Raw genomic sequence first — 25,989 nt, forward strand, 5'->3', positions numbered from 1 at the left:
GTGATTTCTTTTATTTATCTATTTTTTACACATCAATTTCCTTTATTTTTTTAAGGACATAATCGTTTTTTTTTTCTTTTTATGATTATTATCTTATCATATCATCTGGTTTTCTTTTATTTTTCTAGCAAATTTAATTTAATTAAAAAATATTACGTATTTAAATAATTTTTAAAATATAAACAATTATATATAAATAAATATAATGTCACTATTTTTTTATTTTACATGGTATTGTAGTTTTATTTTACTAAATTTGTGACTATGCAATATTTAAAAAGAAAACCATAATATGATATAGTAAAATAAATTTATTGCATAGCTAAGTAAAATTCTAAAACTTTGTTATATGAAAATATCAAAAGTTCTAATTTTTTTTCTAATATATTACTAATCCTTCTAAGTAAAATTAATAGATAATTATATTTTTTTTAAAAATACCAATTTGATCTCTATGTCTCAAAATCTAATATTGAAAATTTGTCCCTTTTGATCTTATTTAAGTATTGAAATTTCAATATTACATAGTGTTCGCACGAGATTTTCGGAGAAATTTAATTCGTTGCATTTAAACTTTGTATTTGTTTTAATTTCAATATAATGAGCACAATCTCTAAAACATAATCCTTTTATATTTTCCCTTGAAAAAAATAAACTTTAATCTTTCAGCTTGTTGATTTTCTGAGACGATCGATTTTTTGACTTGTTGACCTTCTTGGAAGATCGATCTCAAAGCTTTAGGAGAGTTATATTATCTAGATCTTTAGAGCTTTGATCTTCAATTTGTGAGCTTCAGTGCTTCAGTTTTCAGAGCTTTGATCATGTGGAGTCATGGACTTCAGATCTTGAGAGTTTTAGAGCTCCAGTCTTCAGAATTTATATTCTTCAGATTTTCAGAGTTTTGACCTTTAAAATGTTAGATCTTTAGAGAGCTTTAGTCTTCAATTCTTACAACCTCTTCTTTTTCTCCCCTAAAATGAAGGGGTAAGGCCTCTATTTATAGAGGTTTCTTGTGAGTTTTGCATGGGCTTGGGCTCAGTTTTTCCTTTAGCCCAAATTTCAGTCATAGGTATGGATTGAGCTGCACTTAGACACAAGCGATTTTAACTACACGACCCGATCGAATCTATAATTTTTACAATAAGCTTGGGCTTTTGTTGTGATGACATGAGAAAATTGGTCCAATCATCCTAATTAGTCTTCTGTTAAGTCACTAACGATTATGTTATTTAAAAAAGAATTTCCCCATGAAGATTAAAATAGTCACATCATCAATCTATTTTGATTTAAAATTGGTCCAATCATCCTAGTTAGTCTTCTGTTAAGTCACTAACGATTATGTTATTTGAAGGACTAAAATTAAACATTATTGAAATCTCAGGGACAAAAGTGTTATATTTTAAATCATTGGGACCAAATAAAAACTAAATCCAAAATCTAAGAACCAAAAGGATATTTTTCGAATAATATAATTATTCACTAATGTTACTTAGAAGGATTAGTAATATATTAAGAAAAAAATAGAACTTTTGATATTTCTATATAACAAGGTTTTAGAATTTTACTTAACTATGCAATAAATTTATTTTATTATATCATATTACGGTTTTCTTTTTAAATATCGCATACCTCACAAATTGAGTAAAATAAAACTAAAATATCGTGTAAAATAAAAGGCAGTGAAATTATATTTATTTATATATAATTTATTATTTAAAAAAAATATTTAAATGCGTAATATTTTTTTAATTAAATTAAATCTTAGCTATTCTAAATAAAAAAGCCCAAGTATATTTTGGTTAACTATTCAAGATTATTAATTCGAGTATTACAATATTTGTTTAAACAACTTGTAATCTTAATGGGAGCAAAATATACATGAGAGATCTCCTATTAATATTCGACAGGACATGTACGAAGCATATATTTTTTATATTACGATCAATGTTACTTGCTATTTTTACATATCTTTATTGACAACCTTTATATACTAAATATACAATAATTCATTAAACGTGTACAAACTTTATTATATTCATTACACGTTCTAATTAGAATTTGATATATATCAATCATTTACATACTTCACAAATGTGCAACATTGTACACAACAATATAATTATGCATATGCCTTCATGTATACTTTTACCCACTAGTATATACCTTTATGTATGCATTTGCTACTCACATAACTCTGCACACATATATATACTCTGCACATCCACTTATTATAAATAAATATCTATATTCTTCTTTTATATATCATCCATATATGCTGATATGTATTTCATATATATGAGTAAGATAAAGGAAATTTGAAAATAGATTAGAAAAGATGAAATAAATTCCAGTGATTTCCTTTAAATTTAAATGGATGCAGTTGAAAATTTATTATTTTGTGATATCGGAATGTAATATGCAACATCCCACACAATCCTCTCGATGGACTGGCCATATATTGATTTGGCCGAGCAACTTATATCTCATATTTATCCATTTTTTCTAACTAGTTGTTGACAAGTGAAAAAACTTTAATCTAGTGGTATATATGGTCTAAACGATGAAATTAGTGTAGATTGTTTCCTTAGAGCTGTGAAAAGTCTTATATTTGGCCGTTACAATATGAAATATTTACAAAAAAGCACTTTGAAAGCTTTATTTGTTAAATTTAATCCATGGAAGTTTTGTGCATCATTTATAGCCTCAAAAACGTAAATTAATTCTAAAACTAACATTACAACAATTTTGGCTTTAATATCGGTGAAAAAAAAATAAAAATGAATGTAATAATATTGATTTTAAACCGACATTAAAGATAGGCCATAGCTCAACGCATAGTGTTCATACTATCGATCTCGAGGTTTGATATTCGATTCTCCCACCCCACACTTTAATTACAATACTTTTTTTTAAAAAAATCGACATTGTAGATACCCGTTATTTTTTTCCCTTTAGTAAAAAAAAATATACTCTCTTCCATTTCACTATCTTTCTTCTCTCTCCTTTCTCACTTCTCTCCTCCAAACTTTCTTGCTCTTGATGGATCATCACCGTTTGCCATTGCCCATTCACTGTGGAGGTTCAACTTGTGTTGTTTCGAGCCCGTGTAGGTCCGTTATCACTTCGTGCAGCTTGTGCGTGTAGGTTGCCATTCAACTCGTGCAGATTCGTCAGATCCCCGACGTCGATCAGCTCATTGTTTGCATCCTATTTGCCGTCGTTCAGATATCCGACGACGAGCATAGAGATATTTGCCTAATATTCCTCAAATCTCCGATATCGTGCAGGTTCGTTGCCGCCCGTCGAATCAGTAGATCTGGTTGTTGGTTTTTCTGATCCAGTCGTCTATTTGCCTGATCTACTCGTGGTTCTCAATCTGGTCGTCGACAAAATCTATTGCTTTTCTCATTTTCAAAACCTTCCCTTGCTTCTTTCATCATCATCACTCACTCCCACATGCATCGAAGAAATGCTTCAATCTTCAGATTTCGAGCTTGCTGCACCTCCATGAACAATCCCGAGATGATATTTCCTTCTCTCTTCTTCCTGCTTTCATTCCTCCTAATTCTCTATTTCATTTTCCTCCCTCTTTTATGTTTCCCTTTTTTACTTAGGCCATTGCAAGGGAACTCAGATGCTGTGTTGCTTTGTCTCTCAACAACAGTTGCAGTTCGACTTTTGTTTTTGTACTTAGATCTCATTACTTTCTTTTGTTTTTCTTTTTTCTTTCGTAGCTTCATTCCTCTTTTCTATTTTTCTTTGTGTTTATCTTTACTAATATGGATTTGGTTTTTCAACTTCTACTTTGTTTCTAATGAGCTTCCAATTCGCTTTGGGAGTGTGGATGCTTTATTTCTTTTAACTTTTTTCTTTCTTTCTTTCTTTCCAAATATCTGAAGATCTTTTCACTATTGCTTTGCAATCAACTACAACGCTACCAAAATCCATAATTTGTTCTTTCAATTTTTGTGCTCTTGTTTTTGTTTCATCTGTTTTCTTAATTGTTTGTTTACTGATATGATCTCAATCTCATCTACTTTCAATTTTGATTTCTATTTGTGATTTTTGTATCTACTTTGTGTTCCTCTTGATTTTAGTAAGATGATTTTCCTTCTAGCAAGATTATTCTCTTTATTGTTTGGGTTTCTTTGAATTGAGTTTTAAAATATTTTCAAGATTCTAATTCTGAAGAATGAAATGATGAGCTTTGTTGTTTTGATTGCCGTGATGATGGCAATTTTTAGTATCAACTCTAGCTGATCATTCTTGCTACAATTGATATTGTTTTTCTAGGTCTTGTTTTAAAGCATCAATTCTCTTTATTGTTTGTTATATTGGTTCTTCTTTTGGTTTAAATATTCTTATAGTTCAAAATGTTAAGAATTAAATAAGGAACATTATTCTAGTTTTGATTGCTGCCATGATGGCAATTGTTGTATTAGCTCTATAATCATTCTTAGTACTATTTTGGGCATCATTTCATCTCTTTGCTTAAAATTTTATTTTTTTCTTTATGGTTTGGCACTCTAGATTAAATGTAATTAAGGATGTTTTATGGCTTATTCCTCAAAAGAGAAAAAGGGTTGTTTTGGTTTAATGTCTTCTATTGTCTTATCTTATTAACTTTGTATTTCTGATCAATCTTAGTGCGATTAATTTTGATTTTTGGGTCTTGTTTTTTTTAGCTTCATTTCTTTTCCTTTTCAATTTTATTTTGTTGTTTAATTCTTGTTAGTGTGGCCAGAGACCAAGTTTGGGAGTTGTTAGATCGTTGTAATTATGTGTTCCAATGAGCGCGAGGATACAGAATATGAGATTCCTTCCATAATTGATGTATTATGAATTTCTTGTTCTTTTTGGATTAAATTGAAGTTGATTTTGTTAGGAATAGGATGAGGATTGAATGTTTGATTATTTTAATCTTGGATTGATGTCGGCTATTGCTACTATTTCTAACTTTGAGTTTGTGATTTTTTTTATTGTGTTCAAGTGAAAGGTTGAAGAAGAAAGAAGAAACATATTGTAAGGTGGTGCGCTAGGGGTATTTAATAATCCACAACAACATATCATTAATTGATGGTTTTGGTCAAATACATCAAATGAATTGGAGTTTTCTTTCTCTCTTGGGTTTTTTTCTTTTTCTTTTTTTTTTTTTTTTTTATGTTCAACTACTTCTTCTTGGACCGTTTGCTTTTTTGCTTGAATGTCACTTTGTTAGGAGTGTGTACTTGTGATATGACATATTTCTAGATGTTTTGTTTGATAGTTGATTCTGTTGTTGGAAAATGGTACTCATCTTTAGTATCAGCTAGCTTTAAAGAGTATTGGACAGATGCAGTTAGCTAGAGAACAGTTTTTAAAGATGTTCTATACTTTTATTTTAGTTATTTTCTAAACATTACCTCAAGCTTCTATTTTTAATTATATTATTTTATATTTATTTTTCTTATTAACTTATGTTTACGTATTAAATTGGCTAATGATTAAATTGGGTTTTAAGTTTCCATTATTGCAAATAAGTTAGTTGTGAAAATCAATCAAATATATACAAAATGCTATATAATTTTGAAGTTTGAACTCTAAAAAATCTCGTTGTTAAGGACATATTGGACTCTCCTAGCAGCAATTTAAGTAAGTAAAATTGTAGTTATTGGGTCTTGTGCACTAGTTATGGGAGGCTAAGATCTTGAGATAACTTTCTATTTTTAAGTTCAAGCTAAGATATCTCTAAAATTATTATGTTGATATTAAGTGTTTGTTAATTCTTAAAGAAGAAGAGAACATTTTTTTATTATTATTTTCATTGTTCTTTTCTAGCACATGGTTTTGTTTTTTTGTTTTGTTTGTACACTCCCTTTTAGCTGCAATCGGTAGTTGCTTCTCCAACACATTATCTTTTCCAAGTTGTTCACGAAGGAATCACTTTCTTGGCCTACACCCAAGTCCAAATGCCGAGTTTAACGGGCATTAAGGTATATGTTAATTACTAACTATTAACTGTTGAAGCTAAAGTGTTTTAGTCTTTGGACAAAACTGGGCGTTGAATTAGTTGGTGAAGATTAAGTGACTCATGTGCGATTCTTTCTTTTGATATGATCATTGACAATTACAAGATTCATTCTTTTGTTATTTGAGCATGGAGAGTTGTAGTTTTGAAGAAAACAAATTAGAGTCCATTCATATAGACTTCTTGCTTGTCATTTCGTTTCTACCAAAGCAACTAGTTGTCCTCACTTCCAAGGTTCCAACCAAGTAGTAGAATTCTAAACTACTCAACGTATTTTAAGGTATTTTTGGAGTACTTTAATTGGTATTTTTCTTAGAAGTGTTTATAGGAAATATTTTCATATAAAATCAATATTTGTAAGTCATTTTAAACTCATTCGCAATTACTCTAAATTTCACTTGTATTTTATATGCTTAAATTACATGGGATTTTGATATTTATTTTACATTATCATCCTAATTTAATAAAAGATGGATAAACATGAATTAATGACACTTAAAAAGCTTCAATTTAATCAACAAGCCGGTCCAATTATCAAAGCAAGAACTAAAATACGTCTAACTGAAGAAATTGAGATATGAGTATATAAAACACAGACAGAAAAAGCAGGTGTGGAAACAGAATTATAGAAGCTGTTATTTTTCATATAATTTAAAGTTTTTGGCTTTAACAAACTGGTCGTTGTAGTATAGTGGTGAGTATTCCCGCCTGTCACGCGGGTGACCCGGGTTCGATCCCCGGCAACGGCGTCTTTTCGTTTTTATTTCCAAATTTTGTAACTGCATTCTTTTGTTTTTATTTTGAAATTTTGTTTCACAGTTCACGCATTACATCACACTGAACTAGGTTTTATGGTGCAAATTTTGTATAATTATTATTTTATAATATTATATAAATTTATAAAATGTGATGTTACATAATTTGATTCTGAGAAAAATAAATTAGTTTATGACACTAAATTATATATTTTTTATTCTTTTTTTAAAATGTAATTAGATATAATGAAAATATGTGTACTTTAAGAAGTTTCGGTCTTTTGAATCACAAAATTTAAACCAAAGGATATCTGTAAATTAATAATTGATAAATTCATTCAACTTTGAATTTGAATACAGAAGCATGATTCATATTTCATACCAAACATGACATAAACATATTGGAAGATTCTTTTTAAAACACACACACACACACCATGACAAAATGATATTAATTGACAGTCAATAATTTAGGACCAAAATATGATTGTGATTCCAATGTATTTTATATGATTCAACTTCTTTTTTTTTCTTTTTTTCTTTTTTTAAAAAAAAAGTTTGACAATAAATAAGGTGGAAGATTTGAATATTCATTATTTTGATCGATGACATATACTTTAATCAATTAAATTATACTCAGGTTATTCAAATCTAATAATTTGATAAATCAACGTGAGGTAATTCAGTTATTCAAAACATTATATCATCTTAGATATTTGAATTCTCACTCCATGTATTTTTGAGTCTACAAAAATAAATAAATAAATAATTTGCAATATCATGATATGAAGGATTTTTTTTAAAATATCGATTATTAGTTGACTTACATATATCCTATATATCCGTGACTTGAAGGATTAAAGGTTTGGATTTCACCTACGTTAGCTAACTAACAAAAGAATATATGGAGTATACTGCAATTTACATTAACAATTAAAAAAAAAAATCCAATAAAACTTTTTTTTAAAACATATTATTAGTAAACAAACATAACAATAAGTTGGTCATGCATAATTGGTTGGTGTCATCCTACACATGTGAGAATGGGTTATAATAAAGGGATTTTCAAGGCATATGTCTAATATGTTTGATCAATGCAAAGTCGTAGTTTGAATCAAAATGATATATCGAGTATACTACAATTTATATTAAAAATACAAGAAAAACCATCTCCAATAAAACTTATTTTTTTGTTTGTTTAATAGACTATTAGTAAACTTGCACAACAATAACTTGGCCGTGCATAGTTGGTTGGCGTTGTCCTACACACGTTAGAATGAGTTATAATAGAGGGATTTTCAAGACAGATGTTTGATCGATCAAAGGTCATGACAAATTTGAGGATTAAGGATTCAACAATATTTGAGTTTGAGCAGAGTAAGAGTTTGATGTGTTTATCTTGAATAAGGTAGCTCATGTCTTGAGTGCCCCAGGCTGTAATCCCATTTGGATATTTGAAATTCTCCGATTAATTGTGTTGTATTTGTATCAATTATGCAAGCCATTGCCCTTTATTCCAACATATTGTTTTTTTAATAAAAACTTTAATAAATACCAACGAACCAAAGAACGAAGGTCGTCGTTAATTAAATCCAGGACCCACTCTAGAAAACAAAGATCTCCAATACTTGACAAAAACTTATGAATTGAAAGATAAAAAAAAAATCAAAAGATTTTGAGAAACCAACACCACAACGATCTACATAGTAAGCTGCTCGATTACTAAGACAAGAACAAAAATAAAACGAGACAATTTTCTAAGCATCTTATATTTAATAATATACAAATGGTAATTCAAAGGCTCTCTTGCAAATTTTAACCCAAAAAAGATATTTATAAACTGATTGATGTTAATAAAATAAAGTTGGAATAACTTCGCAAAATTTCAAAAATTTGAAAAAGATGATCAATTTCATATTATACACATGTAATGTAATTGATTGAATGCACATATATGTATATATATATATATTATCTTAACGAAATTCAGAGCAAGAATTGATGGACAACTAAAGAAATGGTAACATATTTTAAAATTTGAAGATTAAGATTGTAATATTAAGTGATTTTAAAATGCAATTTGACAAAATTGAAGAGTGAGGGTGAAGTTACAATCTTATGTTTCACAGTTGATTTCCTTTTTCATTATTGTAAAAAGAACAGAAAGTACCCCCCGAGCCCATTTCTTCATTTACTTTTACTCGATTTCTAGCACTGAAAGTTGGAGGAAGAAGCAGAACTCAGAACCCGGAGACCGGAGGCCGGAGGCCGGAAGCCCTAGCTTCCGATTTTAGCGTTACCGTCTTCCCAGTAGCTTAAAGATTGAATATGTATGTTGCTTCCTCTCTCTCTTCTCATGTTTCTATTTGACTTGTATTTGGTACGTGGGCTTTGAATCGTGTAAGGTAAAGATTCATATTTAGTTCAAAATTAGATCTTTAGCTATCAATTTGATTTCTAGGGTTTATATTTTTCGCTGCCCAATCTATGTTTTCTTCTCTGAGTATTCTGAAATTACAAGACAGTGGATTGAGTTCAATATAAATGTTTTTGGGTTAGTAGTTAAAAGTAAGGTAGGAGGTGAAGTGAGCAGGGGGGTTATGCGTGGAAATTCTCATCGAGCTTGACACAAGGGGGCGTGTTCAGGTTCCTCAAAAGATGTGGAATTTTAGGCTCCTTCCTGCATTTTGTTACTGAAGGAGTTGCTTAGCTATATGTTTCATGACAGAATGTGGGCTTCAGAAATTCTATTTACTTTGAGAAGTTGGTAATATTTGGTTTTTCATCTCGGGCTTTAGTTTCTTTCCCAACAAAATGTTGGGTTGAGAAAATACTTCTCCTTCAAGGAGTTAAGTAACATTGGTTTTCTAGTTACCTTCATAATTTGTTCATATCTGCAATAGCACATGGTAATCATACGGCCTAGCAACCCTGAATTGACACAGACTTTTAACTTCTCCCGCCTTCAAGAATCTGCTCTCTTTCCTTGTTTCCTCTATTCCAAGATTGTCCACCCTTTTTTTCCCTGAAAAAATTATATAAATTTCTTAACTTTCTTTGAGGGGAAAAAAGAAAGAACACAAGGTCATACAAAAAATGAACCCACAAAAATAAGAATCAGGCAAACTACAAAACGGTCTCTAATCAAGTATAACAAGACCTATATAGAACTATGTTTTGATTAATCCTTTCATGGCAGACAAGGATTTGCTTAATTTCAAGGATGAAAACTCAGTAAAGGCTCTAGAATCTGAAGGAAAATGGAAACTCTAAGGTGATTTTCATTTGTGTATTGGAAAGTGGTCTCGAGGAAAACACAGTCATTTGGATTTTATTGAATATTATGGTGGGAGGATTGTCGTTAAGAACTTTCTATCCTATTGAGATCGTAGCACGTTCGAGGCTATCCATCATTACTTTGGTGGTCTTGAGAATATTTCTTCTCAGACTCTTAATATGTTGGATTGCAATAAGGCTCATACACTAACACAAGTCGAGATGAATTTTTGTGGTTTTCTGGCAACTAGATTAGAAATCAATGATAAAAAAGGGAGAATGCTTCGTAGATTTGGTGATGTTGCTGCCTTAGATCCTCCAAATATCATTAATGATGTTCTTTCCTAGAAAGACTTTTCCAATTTTTTTTGGATTTGCATCGTTTAGACCAAGTCATGGAAGACAAAGGAGTTTTTAATGTGAATGATGACGTAATTAATCCTCCAGCTTTAGTTCAAGCGATAGAGGAGATGATATTTGCTTAACAAGGGATCTATGTTTGATATGGGTCTAATCTGCATGATCATCAAAAACCTGTTCTAAATCTTCAAGATCTTTGGAAATCTTTCGAGCCACTTGCCATTATTAACGACCATTCTTCCCATGCGGGGCCTATTGCGATTCTTGAATCCCCTTTTGAGACATCCATTAAAGCTCTCAAGTCCTCGTGTCAAAGAGATTAAAAATTGTTACATTGCAGCTTATCCCTTATATATACTGAGAAAAGTGAACCTATCATTTCTCCTCATTCACTAACTGAAGACAATACTACGAACTCGATTTAATTGAAGTAAATTGTTCAGGTCTCATGATCCCCTCTGTACGACAAGTGGGTTGTTAGAACTTATCTACAATATCTCCGTCAAAGCCTTCAATTCCCAATCCTTGTAGCTATACAAATTTCTCTTCAAAAGATCTTGTTTTGATTCATGACATCATCCATTCAACAAAAGACCCTGCAACTCCTCTTTCTCCCTTTGGGTGTGATGGCTTTGATGCTGAATTTGAAGTTAGCCCAAACAATGTGGAATCTCTTATGCAGCCTATGAATACTCACTTTGATGATATGGTGATTAAAGTCTCCCTTTCTAATGCTTTTGAGTTTCTATTTCAGCACAATGATAAGGAGATTCTTCCTCCTTCCTCATCGATGCCTAGCAAATATGCATCTTTTATTCAAGCCCGTGGTTTTTGAGTTCTGTGAAATCCCTCCTTCGACATCATAAGAATCTGTTTTTCAAGGTTCCAAGGTGGTCTCTTCATTTTCTTTTGGAAGTTCGTGGAAGATCCCTCATTTATTCCTTGATTATTTTGTTATTTAGTTTGGGGATTCTGTTCTCAAAGAATTTTAGGTGCCTTGGTTTTTCTTTTTTCGGCCTTTTGTGGTCTTCAAGGGGATGATGTCTTTGGTTCAATCGCTTCATATTTTTTAGATTTTCATGCTTCTACTTTTGTGGAAATTTGGTCTTTCAGATTTGTTTGGTGAAGGTTTTTGGCCAACTATTACTTGTATTGGTTGAAGTGGTTCAAGTTGTCGGCTGTGGTTGCTTTTCAAGGTTTCTCTACCGTTGAGCTTTGATTTGATTGGATATGTTATGTGTGCCTCTACTTGGGTTTTTAAGTGAGTTTGTGTGTATTTTAGGAGTGCAAGAGGAAAAAAAAAAATTGAAAGACGACTTAAATCAATTGAAATTGATGTCGGGTTTGTTTGGAACCAATCTGATTTAGAGTGTTCGGTTAGTATATATAAAAAGAAAACGCGAAGAAATTTGGTCGGATTTGGGTTTTGGCTAGATGGGATGAATATAATCGAGCCATATAAAACAAATATCAATAGTGTCTCAAAAAAACATTTGTGGTTAAAATGTCTAAGCAACCATGCTAATATCCTCAAGGGTAAGAGCAATGTTGTTGAGGCGAGTTCAGGGCGGTTGTCCATGGCGGGAGGTGAGGCGAGGCGAGATAAAGCCTCAATGCCTTGAAAGAATCCGAGGTGAGAGACTTCAACAAGGAGCTCGCGTGGGTGCTCCATTTCTCGCCTTTTTGTACCATAGCCATAAAGGCAGATGAACGCTATCAACATGGGCAAAAATGACCTTATTAACATGGAAAATTGAAGAGTTAGGAGAAGAAAGTAAATACAAAAATGAAGAAGAAAGAGTCCAGAAGTTTGAAGAAGAAAAAGAAGAAAAAGAAGAGAGGAATGAATAATAATAATAAAGATGAAGTGCATGTTTGAGAGTGATTTTTAAATTGTTAAAATAACTTTTTGTCAGGTTCAAAATCACTTTGAAACACACTTTTAATACGCAAAATAAATTTGATGTTGAATTCTACACTTTTTAATTCAATTTCCATATCAACAAAATTGATTTAAAATGATGAATAGTAGGTTTTAGAGTGATTTTGGAGAAGATAAGTGATTTTAACCATTTAAAATCACTCTCAGACATACCCGAAGAAGAAAGAAGAAGAGAACAAAGAAAGAATATGAATTACGTAGTCAAGAAGAAGAAGGGTCGAACAAGTAGAAAAGGCAAAAAAGAAAAAATGTATAAATCATAAAAGTTGCACGTCGGATGTTGCATGCTATAATGACATATGGGAATCTTTCTCTTCCATTAAATTTAATGCCTAGCTTTATTTACTTCTGACGTTTAGTTGACATTGTTTGAAGCTTGTTTTGTTTAATTTTTAGTCATAAGCCTAAGCCTAAGCCTGTAGAACCTGTTTTTTACGATGGTGATGATGATGATGATAATAATAATAAATCTGTACTTTATTTTTATAAACATCTCTACTTTTTCATACCTTTATTTAAATATCAAATAGTTTTTTCCCCTTGTTTTCATGTTTTTAAAATTAAATATTTATTATTTTTACATATAAGATAAGTTATATAGAATATTTGTTTATATCATTTTATCACATTCGCCTTGCTTCACTTAGGCGTCACTTTTCTGTTGCCTCTCACTTTAAGGTGCTTAGGAGACTTGCCCCCTTAGAGCGTGCCTTACACATTGAAAACACTAGGTAAGAGTTCAAGTCTTAATGAGCGTGCTAAAAATTTTTATGTGGTATCTTTTCATTCGTACTCGTGGATGACGTGAGAGCTTAGCAGGCCCATCAACATTGTGTTAGGAACCAAGGTAGTATGGGCTACCTTTGTCCCATATTGGTTAGAATGGGATGACCAATGTGGTACTTAAGTGGCTTGACTCTTTCACCTCAATAGTTGACTTTTGGGGTGTGGTTCTCCAAGGTGCTTAAGTACCTAATAATGGTATCAGAGCTGGTTGTTGATGTTCCGGAGTGGAACTGGCAGGGATCAGGTGTGGCTGAGTGAAGTACTGACGGAGTAGCCACTGGTACGTCGGCTTCCGGGAATGGGGTATTGTTAGGAACCAAGATAGTATGGGATACCTTTGTCCCACATTGGTTAGAATGAGATGACCTATGTGGTACTTAAGTGGCTTGACTCTCTCACCTCAATAGCTGACTTTTGGGTTGTGGTTCTCCAAGGTGCTCAAGTACCTAACACACTATAACCCAAGCCTAACAACCTAATGCCTAATAATTTCGTTGGGTTCTTGTCCCAACAAATGCATGTGGATTTATATGTAAACGGAAATGGCCAGACTGACCCTACAAAGCCGTCGGTTTGGGCGGTTTGGCTCGAGTTTCCTATTTTCTTTATATTTCTAGTGGTTCAGTTTCGGTTTGAGCCCCCCAAACTGAGCTGATGTGAACCGTTTACACCCCTAGCGTATTTTACAAATTAAAGAAGCCTCAAATTGAGATGTATATGGTGTTAATAGAATGATTTTGCAAACAACTGAAGATGATGAAGCTATGACTTCTGGTTGAAATTTCAAAAACACCATTTCTATCTAGCTAGTTTTGAATTCTGTTTGGTTAGTTTTCTCAAGTCTGTGGCCACTTGGCCTTCTTTCTACCAAATGCTGGTTCTTTTGTGCTGTAGATAAATATAAAAATCTTCTTTTCTCCCATAGGTGACCTTTTTATTTTTATTTTTTGTCTCAGTGTGTACCTTGTAGATGTTTGTAATGATATGGATACCAAGAGGCATGGCAAGCACTTGAGATCAGACACCATTACTACTACTGAAAATTCTGAAGTGAAACTGTTCTCTGTAGGAGAAACTGAAAATAGTGGCAATCTTGAATTTTCTAGTCCATCAGGTAAGCCCTTGGAAAACAAGGAGGAACAATCACATGGAGAGTGCACGAAAGTTGAATCACGGAAATGTCTGAAGGACAAGGAGACAGAAGATCAAGAACTTACTGTGGGTGATAAGGATGTAGAGGCTTTGAGAAATAATTTACCTAAAGATTTTGGTGGCTCAAATTATAAGAAGGTTCTATTATGCAATAGTGAGGTTATGGATGCTGAAGCCACCAATGGATCAAGTGTCACCTTAGGGGATTCGGACATTGGATCAAAAAATCACTCGGTTGGACGGAGTATTGGTACTACAAATCCTGAGAGAGAGAGTAAGCAAACGAACATGGAACTAGAGAATGGAGAAAACCAAATGGCATCAAGGTACTGATGATGGTGGTTCAACAACTTCCTTTATTACTTGTCAAAGTACCATCTTAACAATTGTGTTAAAAGAAAAAAAGCCACCATACAATCATCTTTTGCAGCTAATGCATAGTGGTTATTTTATTACCTTGTCAAATGTCAGGGATAGTTCTTAAAATAGCTCTTCCTAACTATTAGAATTTCCAGATCAGCTGCTTCAAAAAAGAGGTCAAGAAGTTTGTCCCCCGTTGCTGATGTTAATGGTGAAGAAAAACACCCTGCTGCAGCTATCTGTGACTTCTATGCTAAAGGCTGGTGCATAAAAGGTAGCTCTTGCAGCTTTCTGCATATAAAAAAGAATGCATACAGTAGTGACCAGCATTCTGAGGATCGTGCTGATGCTTCAAATTTGAAAAAACAAGCTCAGCTCAATGAAGGTGAGATAAAGTAAGTTATGCAGATGTCGGAAATTCCTTCTCTAGCATCAAATTCTAATAGTACTTTCGAATGGCACAGGTTTGCAATACAGTGCAGACGTGTTGAAATCACCAGTTGTTCATCATCCACCGAATTCTTCTCTTCTAAAGGACTCTTCACTTTCTCTGAAATTTGGTCTTTCTTCAGAAAGAACTTTACCAAGGGACTTCTCCAAAAGCCAAGGATGGGATGGGTTGCATGAGAAAAACAAAATTTTATTGCATCAGAGGGAGGATTCACTTTTGGGTGCACTTCCTGATTGCCAGAAATTGCCTTCTACTAGTTTTGGTGCATCGTTTCCCCTTAGTAGAGGTCTTTCTGCATCAAGGCATGGGTTGCCTCCTGAGTTTGGACTTTCTGCAGATGGCTTCACCAAATTGGGTGTCATGGAGGAACCCGCTAATGTTGCATGTCCACGTTTGCTGAACAATCACCTTCCAAGGGGTGGTATTTTATCTTCACGTTTCACTACCTCTAATGCTTCTTCTTTGCCTTTTACATCTTCCTCAAATGCAAGCCTCCTCGGTGCTCATAAGATGTCCATTATGGACAGAGAACATCATGTTTCTACGCTGGCCTCGTTGATGAGAAGTTCTCCCTTTTCTGCCTCCGGATCAGATAATTCATTAACTAATGGGTCAATGAATTCTTCAGAATTCAAAATGAAATATTCTTCGGACGATTGGGAACCATCTATACCTTTTAGACCATCCTTTTTTATTCCTTCAATAACTACGGTAAGCCAGTATGATCCTTTCTTGGATAGCATTGAGGTACCGAGAATAGTGGGTGGTTCTTATAATGTTTCTCTTGATCGTCAAGGACATGAAGAAGCATCACCTCTTAGAACTTTACGGAGGGCATCGGGTAATTTTATGGTTCCTGGGAGTTCAAAGCCGGAATCTAATGATGATACAAGTTCTTTATCCTCTCATAATAAAACTGAGGAGAAGAATGAAAAAATTGGGCATCTACAAGGCAAAGATTCACTTTTGTTAGAAGCAGAAATACGGGGATCTTTTGGTATTGATGGCCGTAATGGTTCTAGGACAAGAGAGGATGATCACATGGGTGTCACCCGTGAAAAAAATGTTACCAAAAAGAAGGATGGTGAACTAAAGCTTCCAAATATTTCATTACATGAAAAGGACTCTGAAGCCGATAGTGATAGACAACTTGGTGATATGGATGGTAAGCATCTCATGGATGGAAATGTGCCCAAAGAATCAAAAGCAACTAGGCACTTCCGATCTGCTCTCATAGAATTGGTGAAACAAATATTGAAACCTAAGTGGCGTGAGGGACGTCTCAAAAAGGATGTACATAACACTGTTGTTAAGAAGACACTTGATAAGGTTCTAGGTGCTCTTCAATCTCACCAAGTTCCAACTACTGTGGAATCGGTTAAGCAGTATCTTTCTTCATCTCGTCCGAAGATCGAGAAGCTTGTTGAGGTAGGTATCTTTGTTAGAAAGATGAGTATACTCTGAATGATGTAGATTGTGGGCTCTACATAGAATCTTTGTCTTACTGACAATGATCAACATTTATATGCAGGGATATGTTAGTAAATATGGAAAGTCTTGAGATGGCAGGCTAGCGCTTTTTTTTTTTTGGTAAGTTTCCTAAGGATTCTACAATTTAGAAGCCTTGAAGAGTTTGTCAAAGGTTGTTTTACAATCTTGATTATTGGAAACTTGAAACTAGTTGTGATGGTTGCTATTTAATGCATTGTGATATTTTCTTTTCATAAGCATCTTTTCTCCCCTCATTTTGTTCTGCTTAATTCTTCTTGCTAGTTCTATCAGAAAAGAACTCTTTATCATCATCTAAACTGTAAATCTGCTCTTGATTGTAAATAATAATGCCCATCCTTCATTTATTCAGGTGACATTGTCCCCTCAAATCAAATAAAATAATAGTAATAAATATAAACTTAAAAATAAAAAATTAATAAATTTCTAGTTCAATAACTTCCAACTTGATTTATTCTAGCTTTTACTGATTTTTCTAATATTATTTTCATGTAAGCAGTGGGGAATGGTGTAGACCTGTTGAAATTTATACATTCGTGCTATATGTGATTAACAACTATAGATCAAATCACCTTTTTGGGCTCGTTTTGGTGTCTTTGTTCTAATTGATTTTTATAATTATGCAATTTTCTTTTCTTTGTTCTTGTTCTTTATCCTTCCCCTTTTCCTTTTCTTTAAGCCAATTGGTGTAACATTTTTAAGCTCCTTCTATTTTGGATAAACTAATGCCATATCTTCTATGTCTATATCTGTTTTTGTTGGTTAATGAAGTCTCTCGTTCTCCATTGAAAGACAAGGATAGATGATTTTCTGTTATTAGACGCAGTGCTTCTGAGCCAGTTTTTAGAAGGTTAGCAAAGTCATCTCGTTATGAATAGTTTCCGTATCTAATTTCAGCTATGTTATTCTTATTGATATCTGGGCTTGCTCAAATTTTGAAATAAAATATATTCAAGAGAAATTTGATAGGAACCTAAACACAATCAACGTAAACTTACAAGATAGCCAAGTAATTCGAGGAACTTGGACTCTCACCTCTTGAAATCTCTCTCAATCCCTAAATCAGTCAGCCAAAATATTGTCTAGCTTCTCATTTTTCCCAGTCTCTATTTGTAACCAAATATCATAACCTCCCTAACTAATTACTAACATACCCTTAATATCCTAACAACACCGCCATACCATTCAATCAAAATTAATTTTTTTTTTGGCTAAAATATTAATTTTGAGTCCCTCAGCGATGCCTGTCTTATTGTTAATTAATAATTATATAATAAAATCTTGATTTGTTATGAAACATAAGGCTTTAGGCACCTATACACATATCTGGATGAAAAATAACAACTTTCATTGAAAGAATACACAAGTGCAGGTGGAGCCCATAAAAAAGGAGCCGGAAAAAAGTTACAAAAAGGGCTTAAGTCCAAAATGATATCTATGATCTTGGACTGGTTAGAAATCAAAGAGGCATTGAAGATAGGGAATGGGAGAGTGCCATTGGCGAACTCAAAAGCCATTCCTACCAACCACGAAACCTTTGTCAAAATCAGATTGAGAAGCTTGCTTGAGCGGTCAACTAATGCGTTTGCTAGAAGCCCAAGTAAGGGGGAAGGATCACCTTGATAAATATCCCCAGAAGATATATAATTCCCTTGTCCTACAATTGAGTAAGAAGGAGAAATTTGTAGAAGCAATGCTGCTCCTGTTCCACGATTTCAATCTAGAGCGAAAGTTCTTAGCCTTGAGAACAGCTAGAAGGAAATTTCAATCAACCCTCTCAGAAGATCTAGCTTAGATGCTAGCCTTGTCACATCCCCTCCCAAGCTCACCTCTCAAGCCTAAAAGGAGACGTGAGGGCGACAGATACCACCCTTTTGTGATACCTACTGCCCATCTCTTACATGTTTTGCTTAGTAAACTTACAGCCAAAAAAATATAACAATAAATCTTTGGCTTAACTTCTTTTATTACATACAGCATAAAGTTTACAAGCCCTCAAACTCAACTTAACAGTTCCAAACTCTTAGTTATAGAAACTCATAATAACAAACTTAAGTCCGAAAGTGTGGCTGTAGTATAGCAGACCTTAACCTCAAGTGGCATCCTGAAACTCCTCTCTTTCGTTACCCGGGGGCGGGGGGATAAAACATTTGGAAAACATGAGCTGGGAAGCTTAGTGAGTGGTATGTTGTATACAAAAATAGGTTTTGCTTTTGAAATTCATTTTGAAAACGTTTGCACAGACAAACAGTCATAAAACAATATAAGAATATAAAAACGTAACCATCCCAGTTTGGTAACTGAGATACACTGGCATGATCATATGTTTTTCGAAGATGAATCATGTCAACCAAATACAAGACCGAGGAAACAAGTCTAGTACCTAATAAAACCCGCCAAATGTGCACATGTCGACAATATCCCACTAGACATACTCGGCTTACCATGGACATGAAAACAGACTTCGGATAGCCTCAGGATAATTGTGGACGCATGGTGACCTTCCTCAGCACCTGTTGGAGGCATGGTTGCATCAACAGACTAGTTGGGCGCATGGTCCACCCTCTTAGACGTAGCATGCCTTCTCAACTCAACTTCAGACTCCATTGGTGCATGGCATCATGACCAACGCATAGGCATACCCTTATTAACGCATGGCCTCTCCCTAAAACTCTAATTCTCTCTAGCTCTCTCTTTTTGAGTCTCCTTTGAGAGAATTTGAGTTGTGAGCTAAAACGAAGCTCTATCGGAGTATTTATAGGCCCTCCAGAGTGTCCTTGTCATCCTTCCTATGCCATCAATGCATGACACCTCCCCTCTTGAGTGTCTTCACCACGTTGAGCCACCACCTACTTGCATACGAGCTTGAGGTGTCTTCACCGTGCATAGTCCAACGCATAGCTCCTCTTTGAGCTGTCATTCCGACCTTTTGCATGTCCTACTATGCGTTCACCTCATCCTTGACTCGGCCAAGACTTCACTTGGTTGAGCCACGTATCCCACATTGTTGTCAATCCGACCTTGCTCTCCAAGTTCTCAAGTTAACGCATGTTGTGTAACCTATGTTGGGTGCATGGTTGCTTCACCAACCACCCGATATGCATCCAACATCTCCTTCCTATGCGCCCATATAGTGTGTCAACGCATGGTTCCCTAATTATGCTCCTAATTCACCTTTCATCTTATAGCATAGTTTCTTCCTTTGGTTCATAACTAGGGTATGTGTCCATTCCACACCTTTCCTTTAGGTATGCGTCCAATTAGGTTTCTTGGCTTCCTTGTTGTATCTCTTTTCCTAAAGGTTTGTCTTGTGCTTCCAACTTGCTCGTCATAGACCCAAAATGGAATCCACAAAATCCCCTATGCGCCAAACCCTAGTTTTATGCGCCCAACCTTAACTTTATGTGCCAATCCTTCCTTTACTTCCTTCTTCCTTGGTTTCTATCTCCTTCTTAAAGCATAGCTTTCTTGTTCACACTCAAAGACATAGCCATGTGTCATCTTTGCCTAACTTTTCCTCCAAGCATGCGCCCATAGGGCCATCTCTACGCCCGACACTATATTCTTTAGGGTTTCCTCCACTTGAAGTGTCCTATGTTGTCCTACACTTAGCCAAAATCTCTCCCTTGAATACCCTATGCACCCATCATGCTTTCACTTGCACAATCTCCTTTGTTCGTAGCGTAGTCCCCAAGACTCGTAGCATAATCTTATAGCTTAGCCTCCAACATCCCCTAAACATCCAAAGTTTGTCCAAAACCTCCCCTTGGATGCACCTATTATGCATCCATCATGCTATGGCTTGGTCAACTATGCTATGACCTACTTCCTCCACTACACCATGCGTTAAACTTAACCTAGATTCTCCATCCTCACCTATGCTAATTCTCATAGCATAGTTTGGACACTTAATTTTTGACTCCAAATTTCTAAGGCATAGTTTTAGGTACTTAGTAAACTTTCCCCTTCCAAGGCTTGAACTATAAGCTCTTCTCTCCTCCACCTAAGGAATCCTACGAAGGATCGGATGTTACAAGCCTTTTCTTTTTTCTTGTCTTCCAATGTTAGAAGAATCTCATTACCACAAATATAGAATCAATAAAAATGGTTTCTAACTAACAAACTGCCAGAATCAATTATTTGTCTCTGACCAACAAAGGCAGCTTAATTAGGAGAGATTGTACCAGGCAAACAAGTCTTCACTCAACCTTTACATTAGATCCTTAGCTTCAATATTCTACCTGCAATTCGTTTAGGTTTGATCCCCTGCAACTGTGTTACCACTCTAGCAGTTGCATATATTTAGGTGGATACGATGGAAGAAAAGAGAAAACTATCATTTTTTTTTAGTTAGAAAAATTCTTCAATCCGTGTGGAAATGGGGAAGTTTTTTTGTTTTTCCTTTTTATTGATTGAATTTGAAGATGGTTTTCGGGTCCCCAATCTAAGCTTGTGAAATGATCCAGTAGGTTGGTAGAACGGAACAGGACGAGTGGTCAGTGGAGTTTACTGAAGGGATAATAATGTAATATATGTTGGTTATCACTCTACCTATTGGAAGAGGATGTCTTGGCAAAATCTTCTTCTTTCGGGATTTAATCTTATAACCTTCGAGTGTCTTCAAAAATTTATTTGTGTCCCTCTAAAATTTTACATAGGGAAATAAAAGGCTAAGGTTATTGCTGTGAACATGATATGCTCCATTAGTTGTCAACTATGTCGAATGAATTCTCCTCCATCCCTGTTTTGATGAGAATGGATTGTTTTTGTGTTAGGCTGAGATTTGTGCTATTTTGAAAATATGTGGGGGTAAAAAAAAATATATATATATCCGAGGATGTTTGGATTCTCTGTTTCTCTGGAGCCCATTCAAGTAGTTGGCTCCCTTTTGTATACTTGTGTATTCTTTCATTTTTTGCTTAATAAGGCCAGGTTTTTCATTTTCATTTTTTTATTTTTTTAATAAAAGTCCTCGACTTCTAGAGAAATACTGGCTATAAGGTCTTATGGCGATCCTATTGGTAAAGCTATATTATTTTCTACGGATGGAATCTTTCATGGAGAGGAGAAAAAGTTGGAAATAGTGCACTTTGCAAAACAAAAGTAATTGGGATTTGAAAGAAGATGCAAACATTATGTTACCTCTTCGAATATTAGATGACCTCGTAGACAAAATTTATTATAACTTTATCAATTTATGTTCTAATCAGTGCAGATTATTATGTTCAATTGTTCACAATATGGTTATACTTTTAGCCTTTCCATTGAAGAAGAATGCTATTAGATTTAGGGGGACTGAACTGAAAGCATTTGACTAATAGATTAGACATGTCATGTAAATTAGTTATCAGCATTGCTCTTAGGGGCAAAAGGTTGTAACTTGTAAGGATAAGGTAAGAGAGAGCTCAGAGCATCGAATCAATGAGTTAATCCATGCCTTTTGGGCTTTGACTTTGGCTCATTTCTCTCTTTTTTTGTTTGCTTTACGGCACGTCACTTTGGTTTGTTCCCAGCTCACGGTTTTGTATATTGTGATTTGGTTTCTTTATAAACTTCATCCCTCAGCCTTATCTGTTGCTGTGGCGACTACTTTCTGTCAAATGAACTGTTGTTGGAACGGGGCACAGGCACATCATTAACAAATACAAATGCTTCAAAGAATTACAGGTGACTTCTTGTTTGTTAACTGTTAATATGCGATTTAGTGTTGGTTTGAAATGACTTTCGAAGTTTTGATCTTACTAGACCAGCTAAAAGCTTACTCCAATTGATTATGGCATGCTTTGAGCCTCGAAATATATATAATATAACCAAAAAAATTATTTAAGACATGCCTTTCTATGCTAACGTGGCATTTGGTTATTGGGGAATGGATATTGTTATCATAGTCAGCATTTTCTTCACTTGCCAATATATCCAAGGTGGAGAAATTAAATGTGAAATAAACATCCATTTTCCTTAAATGATTAATGGATTTAGATGGTGAAATTCATCAACCATATTATATTTATGGAACCCCTAAACCTTAAAGAATAATCCAACTTCCATTCCACCCAAGCAAAGTCTAGATTCTTCCAGGGGCATCTTATTATCATCATGGTACGTTACGTTTAATTTATATCCATAGACAATTTAAAACAAAATCTGGGCCGTTGATAGTTGAAGAACAAACAAAGTGAAGATGTACACGTGTGAGCTTTCAATTTGTGTTAAATCATGTGACCTTTGCACTGAGAAATCGGACAAAACCTGTTTTTTTTAGTAATTTAATTATTATTTTTTAATAGGAGACATGATCCCACTTGTAAAGCAATCCATAACCTGCTCCGTATTCAAGTAGATATTTTTCCTTTTGTCACCATGTTTTCTGAGTCTTCATCCTTATCCATTTGACATGTTCTTTTTTATTTTTTTAATCCCATATTTGATTAAAAAAAGGAACTTTTATAATGCTAGCGTAGAAGATTTCCTGATTAATTACAAATTTGGAGAAAGGTAGGAGACGTTCGGGATAAGGAGTTGATTATTATAGTCTTAAGTTATTATAGTTGGATCATAATAGTTTGTATTTGAGATGCAGACTATTTTAGTTTGAATTATAATAATGTGTTTGTGTGTAAATTATTTTAGTTTAAGAATGAAATAGTAAATATTGTAGCAAAGAATAAAAAAAATTATGAATAGTGTTGACTGTAGCTAATTGGGGACTACAAAAGATGATTATTATAGTCTTAGGATAGTCCTTGTCCGAAACGATCCCTTAGAGGTTAGTTTGGTGGTTTAAAAGTTAGATTTTATTAGATATAAAATTGAGGTGTTTTTAAATTTAGAAAATTGGGTAAATTATTTATAAATATATAGTAAAATATCACTATATATCATAGACAGATCGCGATAGAAATCTATCAGTTTCTGATAGATGTCTATCGCGTTCTATTGTGCAGTAATAAATGTTTATCACGATCTAACTATTACGGATAGACAGTGTCATTTTACTATATTTGGAAATATTTTCAACACATTTAAAACAATTATCCTATAAAATTTAATTAATCAATTATTAATTAAGTTTAAAACGTATTAAATGTGTTAGACTATTATTAGATACAAAATTAAAAGTTTAACTAATCCGATGTTATTTTTATTAAACAAAATTATTGATACAGTATATTATATTATTACATTCTCGTACTTTGGAGTTTATTTTAGGAATTTCAAAAGTTCTATTTTCTACCTTTAAACTTTGAAATTCATTCCAAAAACATCCTTAGTTTTTTTTCCCTTTTGTCTTAATAAAGATATAATTGATGCAAAGATTATTGTGTAAAAATTGAAAAACATGCCTGACAATATTTACAATATTTTGTAGCATTTGATATGTAGAAATTAACAATGCAAATGACTTTAACTATATATTTTTAAGATGAAATAAATGGTAATAACAACATATTCTTTTTTATAATTGGAAATACTATCATATATGCCATTTAATTTTTACACATTAATTGCTACGTTGATTTCGTTTTTTATGTTAATCAAGAAGATAAAATTTTGGAACAATTTATTTGGGAGTAAATTTCACATGGATAGTCTTGCATACGCCTTTTAATTTTTATATGGCAATTGCTAATTCTTTATGGATGAAACATTCAACGTATCAGAATATATTTGGAAGATTTCCAAAAGTTTTAAGAGTGTTTTGTCTAATTAATCTATGGCATGTGTGATGCCTATAAAATTTATATATAGGAAAAAAGTTAAAAGAATTTAATTAATGAAAGTCTTATATTTTTAATTTGAATAGTTGCAATTATTTGAAGTAAAAAAATAAAATAGAAAATGTGAACTTTTGGTTGAGTATGGGGGCGTTATAAAAGGTGCCTCAAGGTCGAGTATAGGTCTCACGGTGTGAATTTTTGGGGAAAATGTGATAAAAAAATGAAGTATCTTATATCCTATTTTCTTCACGTTGAATGCTTTAATAATATTTCACACTGAATGAAGTATCATATAACTCATTTTTTTCACATTGAATGTTTAATACAATTAATTATTTTTACTAAGTTATTGTTTACTTTTGTCAATGTAACATTTATTTTGGATAATTAAATAATATTGATTATTGTTCATTAAATGTTTTAATAAACTTTAATAAATCAATCATTGCATGCTTGTAACAAATCTAACTTTGACCTAAATAGTTTTACAATGCGCAAAATATGTATTTATAAAAAATTATAAGGGCAAAGTAGGGACTCAAATATCCTCCTTCATAACTCAATTATATACACACCCTATAAATTGAGAATTTGGAATTTAGATATTTCAAAGGTTAGTGGTTCACTTTAAAGTATAATATAATATAAATAAATGGTTTAAAAAATATAGTTCATGTTGAGATTTGAAAGAAAAGATTTTAGTCAATGCTAACCTGAACATATATTTCAATAGTAATTGATGTATATTTCTTCTATTAAAATCAGAGGATTAACCTTTATACTCTACATTTATAATACTGAAAGAAAAAGTAATTATCCTATAACGATCAAATTGAATAATCTTCTATTGGGCAAATATCAATTCATACTCTCGATTTTGAGTGTTATATCAATTTAAATCTTAAACTAATAGTTATAATAATTTAAACACTGAACTTTTATTTGTATATCAATTCAAACACTGAACTTTTATGCGTATATCAATTTAAATCCTAACCTTTCATGAGTATGTTTATTTAAACACTAACTTTTAGATGGTTTAAATTGATAACTTATAAAATTTCAAGGTCTAAATTGTTATACTTGTAAAAATTTAGGATTTAAATTGATACAACTATTAGTTTAGAGTTTAAATTAATAAAACCTCAAAGTTCATAGATGTAAATTGATATTTATCCTAAAAATTACTTACGTGCATTTTGAGTTGAATAACACTTGGGTGCACCTATCTTTATACATCTCTTTTCACCGCTCACATAAAACAAAATATTAAAATATTTCAAAAAAGGGAAAAAAGTAAAATTTATCACATGACAACTTATGATTAGACAAGTTGGTGGAATGTACATATATAGGTGTTACTCGCTCTATTTATTAATTTTTTATTAAATTTTATCTGTTATGTAGGTGAGGTGGACCGAAAAAATGGAAACATTGCTATAGGCTTCACCTAGTTACTGGATTCTCTTTTTTCTTTTACAAAATAAAAACAAGTCATTTTTTAAAAATATATTTATTACATGACAAAATTTTATTGAGCAATTGTCTTTTAGTTTGGTGTTGTGTGTTTTTTTTTTTTTTTTTTTTTTTTTTTTTTTTTTTTTTTTTTTTAAAAAAAAATTAATAAAAAAAAAAGGTTGGCCAAGACAGTTCGAGCAGTGAGAGGTCTATTT

At 33.0% G+C, this 25,989-nt stretch overlaps 1 protein-coding gene and 2 non-coding genes across 8 annotated transcripts; all 3 read left to right on the plus strand.

Annotated features, from left to right (window-relative positions):
- The first annotated feature begins 4,190 nt into the window (after positions 1–4,190).
- Positions 4,191–4,266, plus strand: LOC120074821 (small nucleolar RNA Z102/R77). Its single transcript, XR_005481102.1, has one exon. It is a non-coding gene; the product is annotated as a small nucleolar RNA Z102/R77 (small nucleolar RNA).
- A 2,418-nt stretch (positions 4,267–6,684) lies between these two features.
- Positions 6,685–6,756, plus strand: TRNAD-GUC (transfer RNA aspartic acid (anticodon GUC)). The gene has a single exon. It is a non-coding gene; the product is annotated as a tRNA-Asp (tRNA).
- Positions 6,757–8,880: 2,124 nt separating this feature from the next.
- On the plus strand, positions 8,881–25,968 carry FES1 (Zinc finger C-x8-C-x5-C-x3-H type family protein). Of its 6 annotated transcripts, none has more exons than XR_005480681.2 (8): positions 8,881–9,092; positions 14,083–14,604; positions 14,794–15,023; positions 15,103–16,517; positions 16,621–16,679; positions 17,370–17,448; positions 22,164–22,265; positions 25,953–25,968. XR_005480681.2 is itself a non-coding variant. In XM_039025785.2 (6 exons), exons 2-5 carry the CDS (start codon positions 14,111–14,113, stop codon positions 16,648–16,650), a joined length of 2,169 nt encoding a protein of 722 aa, XP_038881713.1. In that variant the 5' UTR covers positions 8,881–9,092; positions 14,083–14,110; the 3' UTR covers positions 16,651–16,679; positions 22,164–22,425. The 6 variants fall into 6 exon arrangements, 2 of the variants coding, with proteins under 2 accessions (XP_038881713.1, XP_090167901.1); XR_005480680.2 differs by lacking the exon at positions 25,953–25,968 and adding an exon at positions 25,724–25,920; XR_005480682.2 differs by lacking the exons at positions 17,370–17,448; positions 25,953–25,968 and adding an exon at positions 25,724–25,920.
- Positions 25,969–25,989: the final 21 nt, after the last annotated feature.

The sequence above is a fragment of the Benincasa hispida genome, chromosome 3 (assembly GCF_027475165.1).
Source record: "Benincasa hispida cultivar pf3 chromosome 3, pf3_genome.v1.1, whole genome shotgun sequence".
Classification (NCBI taxonomy): Eukaryota; Viridiplantae; Streptophyta; class Magnoliopsida; order Cucurbitales; family Cucurbitaceae; genus Benincasa; species Benincasa hispida.

Bases quoted from the DNA above. Each gene is read 5' to 3' on its own strand.
- FES1 (XM_039025785.2), top strand. From the start codon at position 14,111: ATGGATACCAAGAGGCATGGCAAGCACTTGAGATCAGACACCATTACT. The intron at 14,605-14,793 runs GTACTGATGATG...TAGAATTTCCAG, and splicing joins GAAAACCAAATGGCATCAAG to ATCAGCTGCTTCAAAAAAGA. The intron at 16,518-16,620 runs GTAGGTATCTTT...ATTTATATGCAG, and splicing joins AGATCGAGAAGCTTGTTGAG to GGATATGTTAGTAAATATGG.